The sequence below is a fragment of the Rhinopithecus bieti genome, unplaced genomic scaffold, assembly GCF_001698545.2.
Source record: "Rhinopithecus bieti isolate Rb0 unplaced genomic scaffold, ASM169854v2 scaffold_36553, whole genome shotgun sequence".
NCBI classification, from domain to species: domain Eukaryota; kingdom Metazoa; phylum Chordata; class Mammalia; order Primates; family Cercopithecidae; genus Rhinopithecus; species Rhinopithecus bieti.
In genome coordinates, this window is record NW_016815774.1 from 1,591,072 (window position 1) to 1,616,773 (window position 25,702).

Here is a 25,702-nt window from a genome sequence, read left to right on the forward strand (position 1 = left end):
CTGTCTCATAAAACAGAGGAGATGAACAAGTCAGCCTCTGCCCTGGGTTGTCTTTACCTTTGGAGATTGGTGGCAGGAACGTGAGGATAACTAGAAAATGTCCTTGATTCAGGGCAGATTTCCTAAGCGGGAGCCTGGCCTGAGCAGGAGCTGGGCCCCACCCCTTCTGGGCTCTGCAGGGATCCCAGTGTGGCCCAGCTTCGAACAGGAGGCACAGTAGGGGCTTGGCCTAATTTTACTCCCTGAAAAATGTAAACATCTCCTGGAGAGCTGCAGATACCTGATGAAAGCAAGAAGGACTCAGGGTGCTGCGCTGAAAGGAGGGCACCAGTCTTACCTCCTGACATCAGGGGCCGCCTTTGAGCAGAGACCTCAGGGCGTCTCTGAAGGCGAAAGGCCAAGTCACAGAAACCACGGCTCTCCAGAGATAGTCGGAGCTACAAATCACAGACCGCCTCAGTGTGCACACAGCTCCCTCCCCCACGCCATCAGGCACAGAAATCATTATCGGCAGCAGCATCTTGGAATACAAAGGGCTCTGGCATGTATATATGTATGAAACACCGTGTTCTGGTTCACAAGGGAGGAGATGAAAGCCCCAGAATGAGGTTGGGAGGAGCCGAGATCTGGACCACAGCTGGGGATGCCGCTGTGGTGACAGCCGGCGGGAGGAAGATGATCACTTAATAGTCTGTCCTCCCTCTGCATTTCTATATCTTTTGTTTCTCACATGCTGGTCCTGAGCCTGACACGTAGTAGGTACCCAAACCCATGTGGCGGATCCCCCACAACCTCCATCACAGCATCTTGTCCATGGTGAGACCCACTGCCAAAGGAAGTGTGAGGGATTAACAGTGTTTTGTTCCCTCACAGGCTTGGCTTTTTTGTGGGGGCTCCTAATTCTCCTAAAATATCGGTGGCGAAAGTTAGAAGAGGAAGAACAGGCCATGTATGAGATGGTGAAGAAGATTATAGGTGCGTGGCCCCCTGGTGAAAAAAGGGTTGCCGACACCAGCCAGAAGGTCCTTGCCCTAAACGGTGTGCTCTCTCCTGCAGACGTGGTCCAGGACCATTATGTGGACTGGGAGCAGGACATGGAGCGCTATCCATATGTAGGCATCTTGCATGTGCGTGACAGCTTGATCCCTCCACAGAGCCGGTGAGTCCCTGGCTGGGGCGCTAGGTGTGGGGTGAGACGGGGTCCAACCCCACTGAGCTCCACAGAAGGAAGCCCGGAGCCTTGCATCTGATGTCAGCCGAGGGCAGTGCAGACCCCAGGGCCAAGAGTGGTGCTGCTCCCCCTCCTGCTGCTCCCCAGCATGCTCGGCTCTTTACAGCAGGATAAGCTAGAGAAGACGTATGAAAGCACGGTCCCACACCTCTGTAGAGAGAACGCTGGCAGTGGTGATACCAGTTGGGAGACTTTGGGCTCCAAGTAACAGCAGCCCCCCCCCAGGGCACAAGTAGTGAAGGGTCTCCTCCGTCTCTGTAAGTGGAAGTTCAGAGCTGCCTGGGCTCCAGGCACAGAGCAGTCAGGTCTCCGGTTCCATTGCTCTTGTGATTCTCATGGTCCCACACTCCTCCACGGATGTTAGCAGCAGACTGGGATCCCCCATGGTTGCAGATAGTGGCCAACAGCAGCTGGGGCACTGTCCGCCTTGTCACAGAGCAGGGAAAGTGGGCCTCCCACTACTCTCAGAAGCAAGAGAACATGTTCCCAGTCGCCCCCAGTGACATACTCCTGGAGGCTCTATTGACCAGAATCTGTTACGAGTCTGTTTATGAATCAGTCACTGGCAAGGAAAAGGAGATTGTTTTTCAAACTTTCTAAACCATGACCTGCAGTCAAAAACACCTGTTACCTGCAACATCATGGTCCAATTCCCACACACCATGTGCACACTCATGCATGTACACGTAACTGAAAGCCAAGTTTCACAGCATGAATGGGGTCAGCTCCCAGGGCACAGAGCTTCATGGGAAGGGGTGGCAGGGCCACTGTCATGTGCAGCTGCAGGTGCCTTCCACGTGGGCTGTGACTGCTAGAGTTGTATACCGGGGTCCTGACAAAACCGGGCTGGGGGAGGGCAGAGTCCCAGGAGACAGCCAGCAGGACGTCCTGTGTGTTGGCTCTGGTTGTGGTCCCTCCCCAGCAGACTCTTGCTATGGTTTCTGGCCAGATGCTATTGTCTGCTGCTGGGTGATGCTGAGAGCTCACCCTTGCTGAGTGCTTGCTGGGAGCCGGGCTCTGCTCAGAGCTCTCCACGGGTGCACACTCACTCACTTGGTCCTCACCATGGCTCACACACACAACAGAAGTGGCCCCATTTTACACATAAGGAAACTGTGCTCAGGAGTCCCATGGCTAGTGGCATTTCTGTGCTCTCACCACCATGCTCTACTGTCGGCATCATCCCTATCTGCAGCCCAAGAGGAATCAGAAAAATAGAGCCTTTAGCAGTCCACTTTAAGTCAGGCACACTGGCTCACACCTGTAATCCCAGCATTTTGGGAGGCCAAAGTGGGAGGATTGCTTGAGCCCCGGAGTTCAAGACCAGCCTGGACAACATAGCGAAACCCCATCTCTACAAAAAATACACAATTAATGGAGCCTGGTGACATATGCCTGTAGTCCCAGCTACTCAGGAGGCTGAGGCAGGAGGATCACTTGAGCCCAAGAGGTCAAGGCGACAGTGAGCTATAACTATGCCACTGCACATCAGCCTGGACAACAGACCAAGACCTTGTCTCTTAAAAAATAAAAAAAGGTCCGTCTTAAACATGAAGATGCTTGGTGCCTGTCATGCTCACCCCACCCCTGGAAAGGTGGCAGGCAGGAAGTTTAGGGTGAGCAGACTCAGCAGCATAGGCTATGCTTGCTCTGAGAAGCGCTTGCTGTTGGTTTCAGCGTGAGGCCCTCTACCTCCCAGGGAAGGCCACTTGGGGTACTTGAACTCCCACCTAATTCCTGGCCCTGAGCATCTCAGTCAACCTGTACCACAGTTTCTTTATCCTTAAATGCAAGTGATCCCGCTGCCTTGCAGAGGGCTGTGATGAAGAGACTGTCATTCATTCATTCATTCACTTCCTCCACAAATGTTTATTGAGCACCTACTATATGCCAGACACTCTGCTGGGTTACTGGGAGACAGCAGGAAGTGGACGAAACAAAAATCCCTGCCCAGCTGGAGAATTTGTTCTCAGGAAGGAGACAGATGACAAGATGCATAAGGAAAAGATGTGATATTAGGTAGTGACAAGCCCTAAGGGAAGGGGGGTTGGTATCAGTGTGGTGGCCTCAAGGTTCATTAAGTCAGTGACTAGTAGCCTGGCACGGTGGCTCATGCCTGTAATCCCAGTACTTTGGGAGGCTGAGGCGCGTGGGTCACCTGAGGTCAGGAGTTCAAGACCAGCCTGGGCAACATAGTGAAAACCCGTCTTTACCAAAAATACAAAAATTAGCCAGGTATGGTGGCATGCGCCTGTAATCCCAGCTACTCATACTCAGGCATGAGAATCACTTGAACCCAAGAGGTGGAGGTTGCAGTGAGCCGAGATCATGCCACTGCACTCCAGCCTGGGCGACAGAGCGAGACCCTGTCTCAAAAAAAAAAAAAAAAAAAGGAGACCAAGGCAGGCAGATCACAAGGTCAGGAGTTCAAGACCAGCCTGGCCAATATGGTGAAACCCCATCTCTACTAAAAATACAAAAATTAGCCAGGCATGGTAGCGGGCACCTGTAGTCCCAGCTACTCGGGAGGCTGAGTCAGGAGAATCACTTGAACCTGGGAGACGGAGGTTGTAGTGAGCCGAGATCGCGTCACTGCACTCCAGCCTGGGTGACAGAGTGAGACTCCATCTCAAAAAAAAAAAGGTCAGTGCCTAGCACGTGGGCATCATCCAAGGGTAGCCATTATGCCTTGGGCTTAGATGATATTCCACACACATGTTCACTTAAATGAGAGCATGAGACGGCATTGCAGCTTGCCTGCAGCCGGAGCTACCACCCAACCCGTCGTGCATTAGCATAGACACCTAGAGCTGCTGCCACTCAGGTAGCCAGCCCTCAGGCTCAGATCCCCGTGAACCCCAGACCCCCATGCCATTTGCTCTCTTGACTCACCTCCCAAGCCACCCAGTCAGTCCAGGCCAAGCTCCCTACGTCAAGGAGACATTGGCTAGCCAGTCAGGTCTGCCCTGTAGATGAGGGCCTGCTTGGGAAAGACTGAGGGAGATGGGAAGAGCTGGTTCCGTCGGAAAAGCGGGGAGCTGATAGGAGCAACTGACCTGGGAAGGAGGGACTGGAGTGAGGCACTGCCCACTCAGCACTGGCCGTGCTCAGGGAGCCAGCACCTCAGAGCTCAGTCCCCAGGGAATGTGTGGCCTTGGCCAGACCACCAAGTGTGGGCTGCTGAATAGGCCCATGTGGTTTGGTTGGTGGCAGGTCCTGACCCCTGGGGAAGCCCTAGCCCCCTCCCTGCCTCCTGACTCACTGGCCACCTCCGTTTGTCCTCCCCTTCTGCTCCCATGCATACACTTAAATTCACTGTCTCTCCACGTGTGGGATCATGGGGAGGTGGTCTGCAGTGATGAGAAAAGGCCGGGAGCTGTGCACCAGGGTTCACAGAGGAAAAAGATCAAAGTGACCCTCCCCATGGCTTTGGAACTTTCTTGTCCAGTCTGGAAGGGGCAAAGAAGAGATGAAGGGGAGGCTGTCCAGCGGGGTGCAAGGCCCTAGAGACCCAGTAAAGAAGGGACTCTGGCCACTGAAGGGGCCCTCCCTTGTGGCTCTGGTTTCCTAGAGCAGTTCCAGCTTCTTGGCCTCCCCCGTCTGATGCTTAGCTCATCCCATCCCCCGGAGTGCTGTGGAGCTTAGATGGAACAGCCCAGTGCTCACTCTTTAATGAGCCCACCCAGAGCAGCATCAAGGTGCAGTCGGCGGGGGTACTGGAACTGGCTTGGCGAGGGCTGCTGCAGGCAACAGGTCCCAGCAAGAGTCAGCTAGCCTAGCACAGCCCTGCACACCTAGAGACCTGGGGGTGCTCCAGACACCTCGACCCTTTAGCTCCCTTTAATTGAATGTGTTTGGATCAGTAAAGGTGGAGGAATCATTTCTCCATGGCCCGAGACGTTTTTCTCCTCTGCAGTTGTCATGTTAGTACCTACCAGCTTTTCCTCCCTTATGTAAAGTCCATGCTGGAGCTTGGAAATGTGTCCCCTTTATAGGAAGGGCATCCACAGGCTGGCTCACCTCAGCAGTGTCAGGCAGAGCCTCATCCCTCTCATTGCAGGAGACGCATGAAGCGTGTCTGGGACCGAGCTGTGGAGTTCCTGGCCTCCAATGAATCCCGGATCCAGACGGAGTCCCACCGCGTGGCGGGAGAGGACATGCTGGTGTGGAGATGGACTAAGCCCTCTTCCTTCTCCGACTCAGAGCGATAAGCCCCAGGCAGGGACTTGTTCCCGGTCAGCCTGTCCCAGGACAGCCCACTCCAGGGGCACGAGAGGGTCACCAGGCCTGCTGGTGCTGAATTCACACTTGCCTTGACTTTCAGCCTTGTCCTGACATGATTCCAAAGGTCTGCCAGACTCTTCAGAGGAGCTCGGTTCGGCTTGGGCTTCCTTTAAAGGGAGGGGGAGAAGCCAGGGTGACGACCCAGACTCTGTCCTGTTTTGCTGGCAGAAACGGGAAGAAGGGTTTAGTTTTCATGAATAGAAAACAAGAGCAGCAGCTGTCAGGCCCGGCAGACAAGCATGGGGCCAGTGGGCTGGGACGTGGCCACGCCTGGGAGGTGGGGCAGGGATGGTGTTTTGGGTGGTGGGATGGGGGGCAGCTTGGTCCATGTGCCTTCAGGGGGGTGTTACCTGGGAGCTCAAGGGTGAAGAAAGAAAGCCTGTGCTCTGGCTGGCTGGGCCTCTTTATCCTGAAGGGGGAAGGTGCTAGAAATTAGAACAAGTGACTGCAGGGGGACCGTCTAGAAACCAGGCCCTGACACGGGCCCTCAGGTCAGGAGTGAGCAGCTGGTACAGCCTCCTGGGAGGATCCCTAAGTAAGGACGGGCTGAGAGCAGAGAGGAGGGTTGGGCAGCCCGGGGTGGGCCTGCCTCAGCGTTGCTTCTCACAGAAGCCGCGACTCTAGACCAGGCCTGCAGCCAGAACGCCGATTCCGGGAGCTTGGGAGCCCTGTGTCAGGGCCGAGAGCCTGGCACTTGCTGTGTGCGAAGATCGCCTTGCTTTACTGTGACCACAGCCCCCACCCGGGGCTGTTTAACCAGAACTTCAGCGCAGCCGGCGTTTCTGTTACCCCGGCCGCGGCTCCTGGCGGCGGGAGAGACGCAGTGGCCGCAGGCTGCCCCCTGTCGGCCACACGGGAGCAGCGTCCGCGCCGCCGCCCACCAGCTCTCCCGCCAGCTCCTCAGCCCAGCTCCCTGGGAGGCAGGCTCCAGAAACACCCCAACGGGGGCCCTTATTAAGTGCGAGAAGCCTCTCCAGCAAGTCTTTTCCCGGTGTGTCCTCATCGGCGGCAGGCAGGAGAGGGGGAGCAAACAGGAGATGCCACAGCTGCCTCCAGAAACATTAACCACCTCTCTCTGGTCTTACTGGTATTTTTTGTTTCCTCAATAAAGCTCCAGTCTCCCTCATTTGAGCAATACTCTCATTTCCTCTGATGTCTGGATGATCGGCAGGGCAGGAATCTGAGCGCTGGCCCCGTGGTGAGGCCATGTTCTCATAATCAGGCTCCAGCCAGAGAAATAAACACTGCAACAGGCTTCAGTATCAGGGCTGAAACTGCTGGATGAATAAACTATTTATTAAAAATGGATGTTTCTTGCCCATGGTTCTTTGCCTTCCCCCCAAAGCTATGTCTAAGGAATGGCAATGTGTGGACTTCTTTAGCACCAGCTCTGGGAGGTGGCTGGAAGGGAAGGTGGGAGAGACAGCAGGACATGGGCTCTGCAGTTCCTCCCAGACCTCTGGCCTCTGCCACCAGTGACCAGTTCTGCATAACTCTCACAGCCTCAGTTTACACATTTGTAACATGGTGTGATGACCCTGTCTTACAGAGTGGCTATGAGGATTGCAACATGCTGCTTGGTCCCAGTGGGTGGTCAGAAGTGGGGGTCAATGGGGCCTTTTTCCTTTGGCTCCATTTCTGCCTCCCCTCAAGACCCAGAGGTTCCTCTCGGTGCTCAGCACCAGCCCCAGGAGGAGGAGGAAGAAAGAACAGGGTGAGGTTGGATGGGGCTTCCCAGCAGCTGGTAGCGTCCCTTCATGAGTCCGACTTCTTGTCTCCTGAGGCCCAACCATAGGGAAGACCACTCATTGCCCACCCATGCGGTCTGGCAGGCACATGGGGGTTCCCTTGCCAGGGCTGCTGAGTGTGCTTCTGGATCCCACTGCTGTCCTTCCTTTTGCAGAGGCCCCAAGGTCAGTCACCCCAAGAAGAAGGCAGCCAGTCCTGCCGTGCCCCATGGGGCTTGCAGGCTGTTGTCACCTTTCCTGTTCACGGTGAGCACCAGCCTGTTATCCTCGTCACTAAAACAGTTGGGTCCACAGTCAAAGGACCTGGAAACACAACTCATGGGAAAAAATGAGCCTGTCTCCCTTTTCTGTTCCTCATGAAAGACTCCCTCTGCCACGTTTTGTTTTAAGCTGAGAAGGGAGCTAATGCAGGGCTCTATTTCTGTGAAGCTGTTTGGAGAGCAGGAGCGAGATCAAAATAAACTAAATAACAAAAGGCCCCTGCCAGCCCAGCTCCTTCCTTTCTGGAACACGGAGCGCCTTGGCACAGAGGCCCCGAGGTGCGTCCTCGGCCTCACTCAGGCTGCAGACATTTCAAAGCAGGCTTTCTACTTTCCTCAGCTTCTCAGGGCCAAGTCCCCTTTCAAGCAGCTCTTATTTCACAAGGGACAGTATGGGGCGGTGGGTTTGTCTGAGGCAGGTGTCCAAGGGTATCTTTGGGCTGGAGTGATTGCTGAGAAGCCCTACTTGTTCTGCCCAAATCCCTTCTGAGCACTCCCTGGGCTGCAGACCTGTCTTTTCTCGGTGACAAACAGCCTTCTCGGGCCACAGTGGACACCGATAAAGAAGCTTCAGGGGCAGGGAAGGGGAGGCTGTACCCCACAAATCTCAGCCATGGACATCCACCAAGGAGCTCCAGGCCACCTTCCGGAGTCTCGACTCAAGAAGACGGTAAACATGGCCATTTGTCACTGACTTATCATAAGAACTGCGGTAGCAGCTGTTCCCCCTTAATTAATACACCATTGACTTTGAGCCTAAAAAAAAAAAAAAAAAAATCCCTTTGCTGAGGCAGGTGTGTGGACTCAAATCCATTATCCTGTCGGCCTCCCCCAGAAGGAAGCCCCAGGAGAGTGGTTATACAGTAAGTCACCCAACTGTTCCAAAACAGTCCTCCCCAGGCAGCCAGGCCAGCCTCTCCACCCATCCCCAGAGAAAGTTCTAGAGACAAGCAGAGAGTCTGAACAGAGGGTCCCATGATGTGCAGGGACAGAGAGGCAGAGGATGAGGGCAGGTGGGAGGACCCCGTGGGCACCGTGCCACCTGGCACTCTCATGTTTTCCCAGGGGTGACGCTGCACACGGGTGGGGGTGGAGGCCCGGGGCTCAGCATCCTCAGGACCAGCTCTGGCCTTCAGTGGCTTGGATCTTGGGCAAACCACTTTATCCCTGTATCTGGGCGAGTTACTATACAAGCCTCTGTCTGGCTCATTCACTGCTGTGTCCCCAGCAATCAGAACATTGCCAGGCCCACAGGAGGCACTCAATAAATATTCAAGAAATAGATTAACGGAAATCTTGATCTCAGAAGGAGGACAGCCTGGCACTGAGGTTTTTTTGTTTTGTTTTTGAGACAGACTCGCTCTGTTGCCCAGGCTGGAGTGCAATGGTGCAATCACAGCTCACTGCAGCCTCCGTCGCTCAAGCAATCCTCCCACCTCAGCCTCCCGGATAGTTGGGACCACAGGCACAGCTGAGACCACAGGCATATGCCACCATGCCTGACTAATTTTGTCTTTTTGTAGAGATGGGGTTTCACTACGTTGCCCAGGCTGGTCTCAAACTCCAGGGCTCAAGCAATCCTCCCGCCTTGGCCTCCCAAAGTGCTGGAATTACAGGCATGAGCCACTGCGCCCAGCCTGGCACTGAGTTTCTAAGGTCTGGATTCCTCCAGTTTCCTTTCAGGCTGGTTTTGTTTGTTGGTGTTTCTTTTTCCAATCTGAGTGACTCTGATCTGCCACAGTTCCAGCCCTCCCACTGCCTTGCAGCACGCACCCCGCCCCCTGCAGGCTGTCTCTGGGAAGGCAGCCTTGTTCTGACCACAGAGGAAACCAGGCTGGACTTTCTGAGATGGGATGAGGTTCCCAGACTGGCCAAATCGGCCAGGAGCAGCTGTGTTTACTTGCATTTCCTTGAGTGGAACAGCCAGGGGAGCACCGAGGACGTGCCTAGCCCCCAGCACCACATGACAGAAACAGCGTGGTGAAGATGGTCTAGAGACCGGGCACGGAACCACACAAACCCCAGGATTTATATAAGACACTGGCCAGGGAGGCTCTCTAAAACATGGCTTCTCACCAGCCCTGTAAGTGAGAGCTTGAAGCAGGTTTAACTTGGTTTCTAAAGAAAGTGATGGGATGTTTCTTCCTGCCAAGAGAGTGGCCCAGTTCATCACTGAGGCTCCTCCATGAAGTCAGGGTGATTGTCTCAGCATTGCAAAGGTGTGGTGAGATTCCAGGGATGGATGGCTATTTTGCAAACCAAGAAAGTGTTACCCACTAAGGGACCAGGACTGGGCTGCCCTGGCCGGGCAGATAAGCAGGAACAGTCCCAAGCAGAGTCTCGGAACAGGGAAAGAGCTGAACAACAACCTCTGAGAAGAAAGGGTAGAGGAGGTATCACTGATGATTACAGCCCAACTTCTAAGCTGCTTCTGTTTAGTAAGGAGACAGAGGAAAGTACAGTAATTTTCTTCAATGAAAACAGGCAACAGAATTCCCTTTGCCTCGTTCCCCTTGCAATTAAGCCCTTCTCTGCAAATGAAATGATTTGGTTTTCATGGGGACTAATTTAAGCACACTGGAAGGACCGCTGAACTTTTTGATTGCAAACACCAACATGTGCAAAACAGAATCCAGCAGCTATGCCAGGCTGCTGAGGCCGCCCCACCCGTGGAGCTGAGGGCTTCGACGTGGTGAGGTGGATGAGCCCTGGCTGGAAGTCCAGCTCTGTCCCTGAGTCCATGACACTTCCCATGTGGCTGACCCTCTCCCCGTCTCCAGCTGCCATCTCCTCATCCCAAGTGAGAAAGTTGGACTAGATCTGAGCTGACAAACTCAGAAGTCCCTGACATACTTGGTAATGGTGGTGGGTTGAAGATGCCACACGTTCCTTGCCACTCCTTTCATCAAGAAGTGGAGTCTATTTTGTCTCACTTGAATCTGTGCTGGCCCCATGACTGCACTGACCAGTGGAATGTGGTGAGAAGGACACTGGCCAGCTCCGCTTTGAGGCCTCAGGAGGCCTCGTTGCCTCCCCTTTTGCCCTCTTAGGCCCTGAGTCTCCATAGAAAGAGGTCCAGCTGCCCAGCTGGAGACTCCTTGTGGGGAGAAATGCCAGGCCAGCCCCACCGTTCCAGCATCCCAGCTGACACACCAGATGCGTAAGTGCAGCCACTTTGTACCAGGCCAGCTGCACCATGTGAAGAGATAAGCTGTTCCCACCACACACTGCCCAAAGGGTGGAAGCATGAGTAAATGATGGTTGCCTTATGCCACCAAATTCCTATTATTACAACTTTTTAACTTGAAATAGTTTAAGACTCACAAGATGATGCAAAAATAGTACAGAGAGTTTGTGTGTACCCTTCACCCAGCTTCCCCCAATGATAATATCCCACATAACCACAACATAGTATCAAAACAAGGAAACTGACCTTGATACAATCCTGTTAACTTAGGTGCAGGCTGTATTTGGGTTTCATCAATTTTGTGTATGTGTGTATGTGTGTGCCTGTGTATGTGTGTGTACTTTTAATGAAATGTTACACCATGAAGCTACTAAGTTTGGGGGTAGACTGTTACTCCCAATAGATAACTAATACAAGAATGGACAAGATCCCCCAGAAACACAGCTCAGACAAATTTCAGCACAAGGTGAATGTGCTGGCTCATGTAAACCAATCAACTAGAGGCAGGGTGGCAGGCCTCAGAGCAGCTCCACCCAGGGGCAGGGGAAGTATCAGGTCCTGGGCATGAGCCACATTTTCTAGAGGTCCCTTCCAGAGGACACATCTGAGAGGAAGAAGGGACCCACCCCCTGCACCACGGTGGGGCAGGGGTGGGGGAAGGACCGAGACCCGTGCCTCCACTGGGTCAGGGCACAGAACCATGCTTGGTGGCTGGTCAGAAGCACAAGGGCACAGGGAAGAGGAGCAACCCTCAAAGGAAGGGATGGGCACTGGGAGCAGAACAAGAGCGGGGAGCCATGCATTGCAGAGCAAAGGCAAGCACCCAGGGCAAACCCTGGGCATGCAGACCCCAGGTGGGAGGGGAAGGACATTCCACACTGGACCCAGAATGAATATCCAAGAGGTATTGTGGGAACTGGGGGCAACCCTGAGGGATAGGAATGGCTCATATGCAGAGTAGTCACTGAGGCCTTTTGCCAAAATTCTGGCACCAGAAAAGATTAGACTTCCCCACCCCTTTGAAGGTAGGCATGGCTATATGACTTGCTTTAGCCAATGAAATGTGAATGGAAGCGACAAATGGCACTTCAAGACAGAACCATTAAGAGCCCCTTCTTTTCCTCTGCCAGGGTGTGGTGCTGCAGCTGGAGGCTGCCCCTCAGCCTGGGTCCCAGAGCAACAGTGACTGGGAGCAGGAGCTCTAGCTGCCCCCACAATGTACCGTGTGATCAAGAAACCAAGTGATGTTGTCATAAGCCACCAAAAATCGAGGGCTTGTTATTGCAGCATCCGCTGCCCTGTGCTAGCTGCTACAGGTAACTAGCTATCACCATCTTCCCCGAGGGGAGGACACATACTCACACTGCAGTAGGGGAGGCGGGGGAACACCTGAGTCCTCTACCCTCCAGCATCCAGTGCCTGGGAGGTGGAGAATGGATGTGAAAACTCCGGAAGGCCTATTCAGGCCCTAGGATGTTTTGGCTCTGCTAAGCCTTGGTACAGAGACCAGGGCAGTGTCTGGCAGACTCTGTAGTGAGGCACTGCAGCCAATCCCTCCAAGCTGGCTACCCCCGCTGTGCAATTACCACCTACACAAGGTCTGGAGTCCCCTGAAGAGAAGAATGAAAGAAGCGGCACGCAGTAGGTGCACAGGCAAGGAGTCCTCATGCCATGCAGCCATGCCAGCTCCACCAGCAGCAGCCAGAGCCACAGCAGAGAGGAGGATGAGGCTGCACGTTTGGGTGCTGCACAGGCAGGTTAGCAGTGGAGGCAGAGCCACACAGCAGTCCCAGGAGAGCCAGGGCCCATGCCAGCCAGTCAGTCTTGACCAAAGCTTGGTGGAAGAAGCCAGTAGGGCCCAACCAGGTCAGTCAGTGGAAGTGGAAGTGAGTTAGGGTGGACATCTCATAGCGTCCCATCCCACGCAGGGACTCATGTGCACAGCGTGCTGCTGCTCAGTGCAGGCCCTGTGTGGAGCAGGTGCCCAGAATCCCCACCGGGATCTTGAAGGTGACTGGACGGGAGCGAGGAGCCCAGGCCAGAGAGAGGGAAGTGCGTGTGTGTGTGCACATGTGTGTATGTTCGCATGTGGGCACACTGACACGCACGCACACACTTGTGCTCCAGCCAGCCTGTGTGGGGAGGGGTTTCCTCTGAGACAAAAATGCTCCATGTACTTTATCAAATTTGCAGATGCCACACAGCTGGGGGGGATGATGGCAAATACGCCAGATGACAGAGCTGGGATCTAAAGAGAAGCTGACAGGCCGGAGCGATGGGGTAGATCTAATGAGATGAAACTTAACAGGGACAAACATGTTTATTTCACCTTATTTATTTATTTGTATCCTGCCTCCACGTGCTGAGGAATTGGGAAGAATGAGGCTCACAGGAGGAAAAAAGTGAAATGCCTGCCACAGTTGGTGGCCTGAGATGGGGAGGGGTGGGGGGTTGGGGTCGGTGTGGGCTTGGGGGTTTAATGATGATGGTCAGTTCTATAGGCAACAGTGGCTGGCAGGGGCAGGATTGGTCTGCGGCTGCATCAATAAAGGTGTAGCATCCAGGCTGGGGAGGGCAGTGGGGGCTCAGCAGTCAAGGCACCTGGGTTTGAAGCCCAGGATCTGCTGGGCAGGGACACAGCCTCCTCCACACCCTGTCTCTCCTTCCCTGTGGCCAGGGCACCACCAGCCTTCTCTCTTTACACAACTCCCTGCAAGTCTGGCCTGGGCCTCTGAGATCCCCCAAAGTGCAGGGAAAACAGGTCAGTTTTGCAAGAACTTTCTCTCCACTCTCCCACCAAAGCTGAGAGGGCCGGGCTTGGAGTTTCAGCAGCAGCTGAGGGTTGGGAGTTAGATACCTCTCTCCCTTCTGAAGGGCACCTCCCAGTTCTCCGAAGGCGTTCTTACTGGCTCTCTCTCTTGGCTCTGGTTGGGAAGAAGGTTCAGCAGGAAGATGGTCATTTCTCCTAAACATTGTAGGAGGGAAGGTTAGGCTGGTTCTGAGGACGCCTAAGGGGGCAGGGCTGGGCTTTGTGAGCAAAAGCCTCTGAAAACAAACCCCAGCTCTACAGGAGGAAGAAGGCCTTGGGCTGCCCCAAGAGGTAGTGAGGCTTCTGTCACTGAAGGTATGTAAGCAGAGTTACATGGTCACTCAGCAGGGATGCTAGCCCTGAATGGACGGATAGAGCTGGATGCATGCACTGAGGTCTTGCCCTACACCAAGATGGTGTGATTCTATGCAAGCTTTTGACGAAAGCTGGGCCGAGTTTCTCACCCACAGGAATCCAAATCCTCCTGAACGTGGTACCTCTCCCCGGGAAGCCGTTTGCCTGGTCTCCGTAGTTAAATTGAGAAATGGAAGGAGTTTGGGGTAGCAGCCGGGACTGAGGGTTCCTAAGCATGACTGGAGCCCTGTGGCCCTGAGTGTGGCCAAGGGTCACAAAAGGAAGGGGGACTCCAGACCTCTGGGAACCAGAACTGCCTGGAGTCCCACCCATCATGCTCCCACACAACTCCTCACCTGGCATGTGACCTTGTGCTCCAGGGAGGCTGGAGCCTAGGAAACCCCTCCACGCCCTTCCCTGTTCCTTGTCCTCTGAGGGGCAATGAAGTCTGTACCCCAGCCCTGCCCTCTCAGCACTACTGAGACCCCAACAGAACCTGGTGTCTGCTGGGCAGGGCTGGGGCACAAACCTGTAGGAAGATGTCACCCCCACTGCCACAGCCATGGCCATCTTGCCAAGGGTCAGTGTGAGACCAGACCCAGACCAGCCTGCCAAATGCAGACTCCTGGGGCCCTGCCAGGCTCTGAGTAAGGACCTCAGGTCTGGAGGGGAGGGGAGCAGTAGGATCAGACCCCTCTCCACTGAAGACCCACTCACACCACATGCAGATATGACCCCATTATCCCCTTCCCTCCTTTCCCCTCCCTGTCAGAGGATAAGGAGGGAGGGGGTAGGTGGCTCACTTCTCACACTTTGCTGTCCCTGGAGGGCTTCCAGGAGGCAGAGTCAATTCAGCTGCAAGGTCTGGAGGAGGAGGAGTGAGTTCATGTGGGGCCACAGGGCCTGGTGGGGAAATAAGAACCAGCCAGAGAGGGACAAGCAGATGGTGGGCATGGGATGGCAGTGCTGTCCACAGCACAGCTGGCAAGGCCTGGGCCCTGGATTCCAATCCCAAATTCAGTGGCTTCCTGACTTCCTGGCTAGGCGGGCTTAAATGACACACTTTCTCTGGGCCTCACGTTCCCACCTGTATAATGGGAATGACACAGGCACCAACCTCGAAGCTGCTGAATGGATTAAATGACATAGTGGACGGCGCCTGGCACACAGACAGTATCTGTTGTTGTTATCATTATTATGAAAACACGTGACTACAGACAGTATAACTAAGAATAACAGATAGAAGTAACCAATAGTCAGACTTCAGCTAATGATAAAGAACTTTTCAGAGAGGCAGAAGTGTCTCTTACTGGAACAGGCTGTGCAAGGTGCTGAGCTCCCTGTGCTGGGAGCATTCAAGCAGCAGGTCCTTGTGGAGAAATGCCTGTGTGCGGAGGGTGTGAGAGGGTGGCCAGCAGGGGTCAGCATTGCAGCAGGAGGGGAGGAAGGCCAACCTCCCCACCAGTTCTGGGGACAGGAGTGACACTGGGGTCAGGCTGCCTTGCTTCAGGGCAGAGTCCCCAGCCACTGGCCCTAAGCCCAGGCTGAGAGCTTCTCACAAGTGTCTTGCAGGGGTCAGGCCAGGGCACAGACAGCAGCCAGGCTGGGCTGGGGCCACAGGAGAGGGGAGCTCTGAGGCCTCCAGTGAGGAGCCTCAGGCTGAACACACAGGGGCTCTGGGCAGGCTGCAGGGCTGCAGCAGGGTTGCTGGCGTCCCAGGAGACAGAGCTCTGGGTTCAGGCCCCCAGAAGGGTCACTCGTGTGGCCAACATGGGGCCTGCTGACCAGGCTCTCTGTGCCTGAGCCTCCCAGACCTCTGTGCTAGGGCTGAGATCTTCTTCCCCTTCTGAGTGCCACAAAGCAGGCTGCCAGGGTCTGTCGAGCCCCACCCCCAGCACTGAGCCCGCTCAGCTCCACTGGGGGCCTCCTGGGGCCAGGAGACCGAGGATGAGGAGACCGGGCCCTGGGAAGGATGAGGAAGACCCTCATCCCAGCTGGCTCGGCCAGACAGAGACACCCAGGCTTCTCCCTCTTTGGCCCTGCAGGCCTGCAGAGCATGGGGCCTGAGACAGGGCTGCCCTGGAGAGAAGTGGGTGTGGCAGGCAGAGTATGAAGCTGTCCCCCACTCTGGAGAGGAGGGGAGAGCCTGATACATCCCTGCAGCCTGCCCTGGTACACAAAGCCCCCAGAGCCTACCACTGGGGGCCCCAGCAGAAGATGAGGGGCATATTTCTGCATCTGACTCTTGGAGGCTCCCATTCAGAGAGTGCAGCTGCAGCCCCAAGGATGGAGGTGGGCTAAGTCCAGGTAAAAGCTGGCACTGTCTCACAGCTGTGGAGTCAGATGCGGAGGTGGCTGGGATGCCCTCTGCCCACTGCGGCCTGGCCAGCCCAGGCTCCTCAGGAGTGGGGGTGCATCTTTCCTGGCCTCCCCTGGGGGAGGCTGTATCAGAGCAGGGCAGGCAGGAGGGAAGGGGACGGACTGAAGACTGAGCAGAGAGGGCATGGGTCCCTGGCAGGTGGGCTACTTTGGAGCTTAAGGAAGCTGATGTCCCCCACCTGCACTCCCACCCCAGGAAACGCTCTGTCGAAAGGGGAGAGTGACCCAGCTGACAGTGTCCAGGAGGGATCTTAGGGCTTCAGGGTGGTTCCAGGGACACAGGGAAGGTTCCCTGCTAAAACCAAGCCAGAGCCAAAACAAACAAAACCACTCCTAAGAGGAAGAGGCCTGAAATTCCACCATTAAAGATTCATTCCTTTAGTTTAACACTTCGTCCTTTTTAAAAATGCAAACCTCTCAGAGTCTCACCTACAAGTAGGTTTGTCAAAGGAGAGAAGAGAGAGGATGCATAGCCTTGTGGTGAAGAAAATGCTGGGGCTCCCAGGACTTCCTTTGCGGGCTACACAGCTCTGGCTAATGGCCAGCTCTAAAAACATCTGCAGGAGGCCAGACACGATGGCTCATGCCTCTAAACCCAGCACTTTGGGAGGCCGAGGAGGGCAGATCACGAGGTCAGGAGATCGAGACCATCCTGGCCAACATGGCGAAACCCCGTCTCTACTAAAAATACAAAAATTAGCCGGGCATCTTGGTGGGTGCCTGTAATCCCAACTACTCGGGAGGCTGAGGCAGGAGAATTGCTTGAACCCAGAAGGCAGAGGTTGCAGTGAGCTGAGATGGCACCATTGCTCTCCAGCCTGGCGAAAGAGCAAGACTCCATCTCAAAACAAAACAAAACAAACAGGAGAGGGGGGCTCTGAGTCTCCCCATTCTGTTCCTGTGTGCAGGGAGTGGACAGATTCACACCCCTCCACTGAAGACACCATTCACACAGGCACATGCCCTCACATGCATGTCAACATGTGCCCACCTGTGCACACACATGCATATGAGAAACTACATATGCAAACCTGGGCCCTCACCCCTCAGGTCATGCATTCAACATGGAACCTGGGAAACATAAGACCCTGAGCCCAGTTGACCCATAGGGGAAGGGAAGGGGTGCAGTCTCCACTGAGCACTCCTAACACCTCTCCAGGGGTGGTTGCCGTGAGCTAAATCCCACCCAAGGGTTGCTTTCTAATGTAGAGTCAAAGCTTCTAGCCAGTGAATATACACGGAGCGTCAGCAAGCTGCTGAAGAGCCCTGTGACAGCTGAGAGGTGGAGCAATTAACCCCTCAGTGGGGCTTAGTTTTTCACATGGGCATCTGTCTCCGACCTCCCACAGGCTCGCAGGCTCAGTCCCTCTCTGAGTCCTCAGCCACGCCACCTGTGCTGATCCACCTGCACTGCACATCCTTTGGTGCTTCAGCAGGGCAAGGTGGAGGGTCCACGTTGGTGCATGGACTCATATACTAGGGGCTTTTTTTTTTTCCTGTTTTTGAGACAGCGTCTTGCTCTGTCGCCCAGGCTGGAGTGCAGTGGCGCGATCTCGGCTCACCGCAACCTCCGCCTCCCGAGTTCACACCATTCTCCTGCCTCAGCCTCCCGAGTAGCTGGGACTACAGGCACCCGCCGCCACGCTCAGCTAATTTTTTTTTTTTTTTTTGTATTTTTAGTAGAGACGGGGTTTCACCATGTTAGGCAGGATGGTCTCGATCTCCTGACCTCATGATCCGCCCGCCTCAGCCTTCCAAAGTGCTGGGATTATAGGAGTGAGCCACCACGCCCCGCCTTCCCCCCCTTCTTTTTTTTTAAAAAATAAGTTTGTTATAAAAGTGACACATGGCTGGGCACAGTGACTCATGCCTGTAATCCCCAAGCTTTGGGAGGCCGAGGCGGGTGGATTGCTTGAGCTCAGGAGTTTGAGACCAGGTCAACATGGCAAAAACCCGTGTATACAAAAAATTAGCCAGGCATGGTGGTGCGTGCCTGTAGTCTCTCCGCGGGAGGCAGAGGTTGCAGTCAGCCAAGATCGCACCACTGCACTCCAGCCTGGGCGACAGAGTGAGACTCCGTCTCAAAAAAAAAAAAAAAAAAAAAAAAAAAAAAAAAAAAGTGACATGGACATAATTTTTAAAAGTAAAATAGGACTTCATGGCTATGAAGAAAGAACATCTGTCCCTGCCCTACCCCCAGGCCTACTTCCACCTCTGTTGGCCAACTTGGTTCTAAGTAATATGCATACACAATAAATTCATGGTTCTTTTATTTTCGATTTTATCTATTGACTTAGCAAAGACTGTATTTTAACTTCCCATTAGAAGGATTTAACTGGCCCATTGCCCACTCCTCCTCCCCCATCCTGCCTCTATACTTAACAATTTTTTTAACTCAGCATCCCATGTTTACATTAGTGTTATAACATGCAAATATTGTAATAGTTATTTTACATGTAATAGACTAAACATTAGTAGTCTACTAAAAACACAAAAAGTAGCCGAGTGTGGTGGCGGGTGCCTGTAATCCCAGCTACTCAAGAGGCTGAGGCAGGTGGATTTAACTGGCCCATTGCCCACTCCTCCTCCCCCATCCTGCCTCTATACTTAACAATTTTTTTCACTCAGCATCCCATGTTTACATTAGTGTTACAACATGTAAATATTGTAATAGTTATTTTACATGTAATAGACTAAACATTAGTCTAGCTGAGCCACACGGCATATTAGGATTATATTTCCTTTAATGTAAAACTTTTTGGGCAGGGCACAGTGGCTCACGCCTGTAATCCCAGCACTTTGGGAGGCCGAGGCAGGTGGATCCCTTGAGGTCAGGAGTTCAAGACCAGCCTGGCCAACATGGTGAAACATCGTCTCTACTAAAAACACAAAAAGCCGAGTGTGGTGGCGGGTGCCTGTAATCCCAGCTACTCAAGAGCCTGAGGCAGGAGAATGGCTTGAACCTGGAAGGTGGAGGTTGCGGTGAGCCAAGATGGCGCTACTGCACTCTAGCCTGGAGAACAGAGTGAGACTCTATTTCAAAAACAAAACAACAACAACAACAAAACTTTTTGGTTCCTAAAGTTAATTAATTTTCCTGTTAGTTGTTGTTTATTCCCTGAGGTTTCTGTTTTTGCTTTTGAGACAGGGTCTCACTCTGTCACCCAGGCTGGAGTGCAGTGGCACCATCATGGCTCACTACAACCTCCACCTCCCGGGCTCAAGAGATTCTCCCAAGTAGCTGGGACTACAGGCACGCGCCACCACACCTGGCCAGTTTTTTTTGTTTGTTTTTGTTTGTTTGTTTGTTCGTTTTTTGAAGAGATCGGTCTCCCTAAATCGCCCAGGCTTATCTTAAACTCCTGGGCTCAAGTGACCCTCCCACCTTGGCCTCCCAAAGTGCTGGGATTTACAGTCCTGAGCCACCAAGCCCTGGCCCCTGGGCTTTCTATGCACCTTCATCAGTTTATCCCCAAACTCTCTGACCAGACTTTAAACCTCCTTTCCAGGCAGTCACATACCTCTGGCAATCTGATCAGTCTGTTGTTCCTTTGGCGGCATCTTCCCTCCCTGGAGCGCTCCCAAGGCCTGCAGAGCCCTGAGGCCCTGCAACTTGCCTCCACCACTCTCCAGAATTGGACTCCCTGCCTCCCAGATGCCATGCCATTCTCTTTCTTGGCTTATGTCCTCATTTTGGTGGAGGGCATTATCTGAGAGCTTTCAGCTGATCCCCCTGCCGCAGATGTATGTGGGGCCTCCAGTTTCAGAGACTTTTACCTTGTTTCTTGTTGGACCCCTTGATGGCTGGCCCGCCCCAGAATGGAGAAAGCTGGATGGGAGCTATTTACCACCTGTCTGTCTCTTCACCTCTCTGAGCTGTGCTCTCTCCTCTACAGTCCTCTCTGGCTTATTCTCCCTGTCCTTGCAGGCACACACTTTTTCATCCTTTGCTATCATTTAGTTGGGTTCTCAGATACAGTGTTTAGTTCACGGTGGGGATTAACTGGAAGCACATCTCTGATTTCTTATTATAAATCCCACGAGACCTAGCACAGTGCCTGGTACCTAGCAGGCGCTGCATGGATGGATAAATAAACAAATGAAGGAATGACAAAGAGACAAACCTCTACCCTCAAAAAGCTCACGGCCCAGTTGGGTGGAGGATGCAGGTTAGAGGGAAGGGAAAGCAAATGTGCAGAAAACCTTGCTAGAACTCAGTGTGGGGCGGGTGCCGTAGGTGGCTGTGACACCAAGGCACCTCTGGAACTCAGCAGAGGGCAAGTACATCAGCTGCACAAGCAGGGAGGGCTCCCTGGAGGAGATGGCCTGCTGATCAGGGTAAAACATGGGAAGGCCAAGAAGAGGAGACAGGTGGATGGAGGGAATCGCTGGACAAGGATATCTGGGCAGCCAAGTTCAGGGAGCAGGTGGGGAGGTGAAGGAGGAGGGGCTCTCAGACTGAGGCCAGACTCACCCCATCACTAGGGGAACTGCCACAGCCTGGGTAGGAGCACGAGGAAGGCTGTGCCTCAGAGAGGCCAGGTGTGCAGAGGATAAGGGTGTCCTCCACATGAGAGGTGAAGGCTGAGGCAGTGGCCGGAGGGACCGTGCAGCAGGTGAGCAGCAGTGCAGTGAAGACAGAGAAGTTAGGAGAGGAAGACCTAGAGGTAACTGTGGCCCCCTTACTGGGAAGAGTGCAGCCAGCATGAGCCTACAAGTGTCCCGCAGGGGGCGGTGGGGCTGGAGACCAAGATGGTGTTGCAAACACAGCAGGGGACACGCCTTGAACTGGGTTTTCTTCCTGGTTTGGTCACTTACTAGCTTTGTGCTCTTAGGTTAGTGACTTACACAGTTTCTCCATCTATAAAATGGGGACAGTCTAGCCACATCTCTCTACCTCCACAGTCTGCACCCCTGTCACCTCCAGCCTGACAAACGCAAAACATCCTCACTGGCCCCATTTCATTCCTTGACCCCAAGGTTGGCTTCATGATACACGAAATAAGTTCCACACTCAGAAGGGCCCTAAGATTTCATTTTGCACTGGGCTTCACAGGTTGTTTAAATTAGGATTGACCCCTCTCCACTCAAAGGAGAAGCCAGAGTTTCTCTCTCTCTCTCTCTCTGTCTCTCTCTCACACACACACACACACACGCACACACATGCACGCACCCCTGACCCTCTTCTCTACCTCTCTCCCCTGGCTTCCTCTGCTCCAGCCACACTGCCCTCCTGGCTCCTGCCCCTGGGCCTTTGCACTTGCAGTGCCTCTTCCTGGCCTCCTCTTCTCACATCTACACCCCGGCAAACCTACCTCCTCAAATCTCTGCTCAAAAGACAGCTCGGCCAGGCCTTCCCTGACCCGCTTCTTTAACACTGAAACCCCCAATACACCCCACCATTAATTCACTGCATTTTTTTCTCTACCACACTACCATCTACCTTCTACTTGTTTTACTTTTAAAAAAAAATTTAGGCTGGGCGTGGTGGCTCACGCCTGTAATCCAAGCATTTTGAGAGGCCAGGGCAAGTGGATTACCTGAGGTCAGGAGTTCGAGACCAGCCTGACCAACATGGCAAAACCCTGTCTCTACTAAAAACACAAAATTAGCCAGGCATGATGGCACATGCCTGTATTCCCAGCTACTCTAGAGGCTGAGGCAGGAGAATTGCTTGAACCCAGGAGATGGAGGTTGCAGTGAGCTGGGATTGAGCCATTGCACTCCAACCTGGGTGAAAAGAGCAAGACTCCATCTCAAATAATAAATAAAATAAAATAATAAAAAATAAAACATTTTTAGCTGTCTGCCAGTTAACATCAAGGGTTTTTATTGGTTTTGTTCCCTGCTTAACTCCACTATCCAGATCTGTGCCTGGCCCGGAGAGGGAGTGCAGCCAGGTGTGCAGAATGAGTAATGTGGTGACGTCTCCACAGAGCCTCACAGTGGGGGGAGGGGGGATCCCCCCCAGTGAGTGTGGCAGGCAGCCTGTACATCCAGCTTGACAGGTGAAGAAACAGGCCTGGAGCTGCAGGGAGGGCTGCCACACAAAACACAGGACCCCACTGAAAGTTGAGTCGCACAGGATTAAATTCAAATGTGACTGGGCGTCTGGTATTTCTATTTGCTCTCTGGCCACCTTAACTCTAGGGACTTGCCTGCAGTCACCTCCAATTCAGTCTAGACAATTCAGTCTAGACCCAGCCTCCCACCCCTGCCCCCACGCTCCCCATCTGCTCGAGGCTGCCCTTCCTGGCACTGCCTTGGGGACACTGTCACTGCCCCAGTCTGGGAAAGTGAACAGGCTTCTCGCCTTCTAGACCTAATTTTATCTGCACCTGCAGGGGCTGGAAAGGGCACAAGAGCTCTGGGGACTGAGCAGGCCCATGCCTGCAAGTGGCCTCCTCAGGCCTCAGAACTTAGGGTCTGGGTTTCTGCCCTGGCCTTGTCCAGGGGTGCAGGCAGTTGGGGCACAGCTAGGTTAAAATAAGAGAGGTGTGAGGGAGAAAGCTTGAAGGGCCTTAAGGGTCCTCAGGGCTCAGGAGAGCCCCATAGCCTGTGGGACCCTCGTGGCCAGGTCTCACTATGTCTCACCTGATGGCTCCAGGTCTCACTATGTCTCACCTGATGGCTCCAGGTCTCACAATGTCTCACCTGATGGCTCCAGGTCTCACTATGCCTCACCTGATGGCTCCAGGTCTCACTATGTCTCACCCGATGGCTGCTGCAGCTTCCTGGGGGATTCCCCAGAATTGCAGAACCTCCCAGGGGATTCTCAACCCTGTGTGAGGAGTCAGAAGCCTGTGCCTCAGTTTCCTCATCTGTGCAATCAAGGGATAATAATGGTACTTTCCCCACAAAGTCACTGGAGGATTGACTTGAGTTGATACATATTCATGGTTATAACAGTGACTGGCACATAGTAAGGGCTTTGTATATGTCTGCTGACGTTGCTGTTACAGATGTTGTGATCTGAACCCCTGGTCTTGCCACCAGACTCCAAGCATCCCCTGCCCTCCTGGGTTTTCCCAGTCNGCTGCAGCTTCCTGGGGATTCCCCAGAATTGCAGAACCTCCCAGGGGATTCTCAACCCTGTGTGAGGAGTCAGAAGCCTGTGCCTCAGTTTCCTCATCTGTGCAATCAAGGGATAATAATGGCACTTTCCCCACAAAGTCACTGGAGGATTGACTTGAGTTGATACATATTCATGGTTATAACAGTGCCTGGCACATAGTAAGGGCTTTGTATATGTCTGCTGACGTTGCTATTACAGATGTTGTGATCTGAACCCCTGGTCTTGCCACCAGACTCCAAGCATCCCCTGCCCTCCTGGGTTTTCCCAGTCCCCTCTACTGTCTACAGCAGCCTCCGGGGACTTCCTGGGGCAGAGATGGGGCCACGGGGAGTGGGATGCCCAGAGAACAAAATCCCTGACCACCAACCTGCCCAGTTGCAGGGCCAGCTGCCAGGGCACAGTGTGTGGGCAGGCCAAGGATGGATAGCAGCTTCAGCCCCGCCAGCCCAGCTCAGCAGAAACCAGGGCCGACAGTAATGGGCTGGCAGCCCCCAGCTGCAACCAACTTCATTTTCTGCCACAATTAAATGATCGCCCGCATTTGCTCACCCTCACTTATTCAATTACTTTAGCGGCCCTGAAGGACTCTCAAATAAACAGCCATAAATAACACACGTGGCCGCCCCCCAGGCTATCATCCGTGCCCAGCAATCACAGCCCCAGCCCCGCACCTTCCTTCCAGCAGAGAGATGCTGCCTTGCGCCTCCCCATTCCCCAAGTTAATCCTCCCCAGCTCCCACCACCCATGTCTGAAAGTCCAACCCCCAGCAGGAGAGTCTGCACATCTGGGTCCCCACCTGGCTCTCCCCCTGCCCAGCTGGGTGTATCTGGGGGGCCACTCCCTCTGGGGGCTTCCATGTCCTCATCTGTGGAATCCCTGTTATTAAAAATAATAGGCTGCCAGGCATGGTGGCTCACGCCTGTAATCCCAGCACTTTGGGAGGCCGAGGTGGGTAGATCACGAGGTCAGGAGATCGAGACCATCCTGGCTAACACGGTGAAACCCTGTCTCTACTAAAAAATACAAAAAATTAGCCGGGCATGGTGGCGGGTGCCTGTAGTCTACTCGGGAGGCTGAGGCAGGAGAATAGCATGAACCTGGGAGGCGGAGCTTGCAGTGAGCTAAGATCCCGCCACTGCACTCCAGCCTGGGTGACAGAGCAAGACTCTGTATCAAAAAATAATAGGCCAAGCATGGTGGCTCATGCCTGTAATCCCAGCACTTTGGGAGGCCAGGGCAGGGCAATCCCATGTGGAATGAGGAAAAGTCCATGTGAGCTATAAAGTGTTTCTTGGCAAGGGGCTGCAGTCCTGGCTTCAGTTGAAACGGGCACCCCTGGAGAGGGAGGAGAGATGAGGTATCCTTCTACCTGCCTGCATCCCCACTTCCACCCCAGCCACCTTGAAGCCTTCCAGAAATGCCATGCTCTTCAGGCCTCTGGGCCTTTGTGGATACTGTTCCCCTTGCTGTTCCCTTCATTCACTTCTCTGCTTGGAGATTACTACAGGAGTCCTTCAAGGCCCAGCTTGGATGCCCTCTCTCCTAGGAGGCCTGCACCTCACCCCCATGGCAAGTAGATTAATCTCTCCTACCTTCTGCTCCCACAGCAATTTACGTGTGTCCTGGATTTGGGGGACAATGCCAGATTCAAATATTCTGAGCCACAACATAACCATGTCAAGACATGAATGTAAAATTAGAGTTAGACAGTATGACAACATCATTTTCACTTCCAGAGACCAAGCCCCATGTTATTAAAAATAATAGGCCAAGCATGGTGGCTCATGCCTGTAATTCCAGCACTTTGGGAGGCCAGGGCAGGAGGATTCCTCGAGCCCAGGAGTTCCAGACCAGCCTAGGCAACACAGTGATACCCCCAACTCTACAAAAAAATCCACAATGGTGCACACCCGTAGTCTTATTTCCTTAGATGGCAGGAAGATCACTTGAGCTCTGCAGTGAGCCACGACTGCGCCACTGCAATCCACCCTGGGCAACAGAACATGACCTTGTCTCTAAAATATAAAAAAATTAAAAAATAACAATATTCAAGATTTGGGGGAACCTCGTGTGATACACTGTGCTAAATGCTTTTTACTTGCATTATATCACTGAAACATCACAGCAATCCAAAGAAAATTATCCTCATTTTACAGATAAGGAAACTGAGGCCCAGTGAGGTTAAGATGCCCATCCACAGTCACACCACCAGGAAATGGCAGAGTAAAGAATAGAGCCCAGGTGAGTCCACATCCACAGTCCAGCCTCGATTCTGTGCAGCAGAAAGAACTGGCCACTCTGGGACTGGGGTTTAGTTCTGGCTCATCCACTAGGCATCCTGCAACCCCAGGCAGAGCCTCTCACCTCTTTACAG

General features: G+C 53.6%; 1 protein-coding gene across 1 annotated transcript in view; it reads left to right on the plus strand.

The window, feature by feature from the left end:
• Positions 1–6,823, plus strand: part of LEMD2 (LEM domain nuclear envelope protein 2) — a 17,835-nt gene extending 11,012 nt beyond the window's left edge. Inside the window, exons 7-9 of the mRNA XM_017853657.1 lie at positions 874–975; positions 1,057–1,159; positions 5,292–6,823. Of these exons, the coding sequence (XP_017709146.1) occupies positions 874–975; positions 1,057–1,159; positions 5,292–5,442 (356 nt within the window). The 3' untranslated portion in view covers positions 5,443–6,823. The remainder of the gene's footprint in view (positions 1–873; positions 976–1,056; positions 1,160–5,291) is intronic.
• The last annotated feature ends 18,879 nt before the right edge of the window (positions 6,824–25,702 follow it).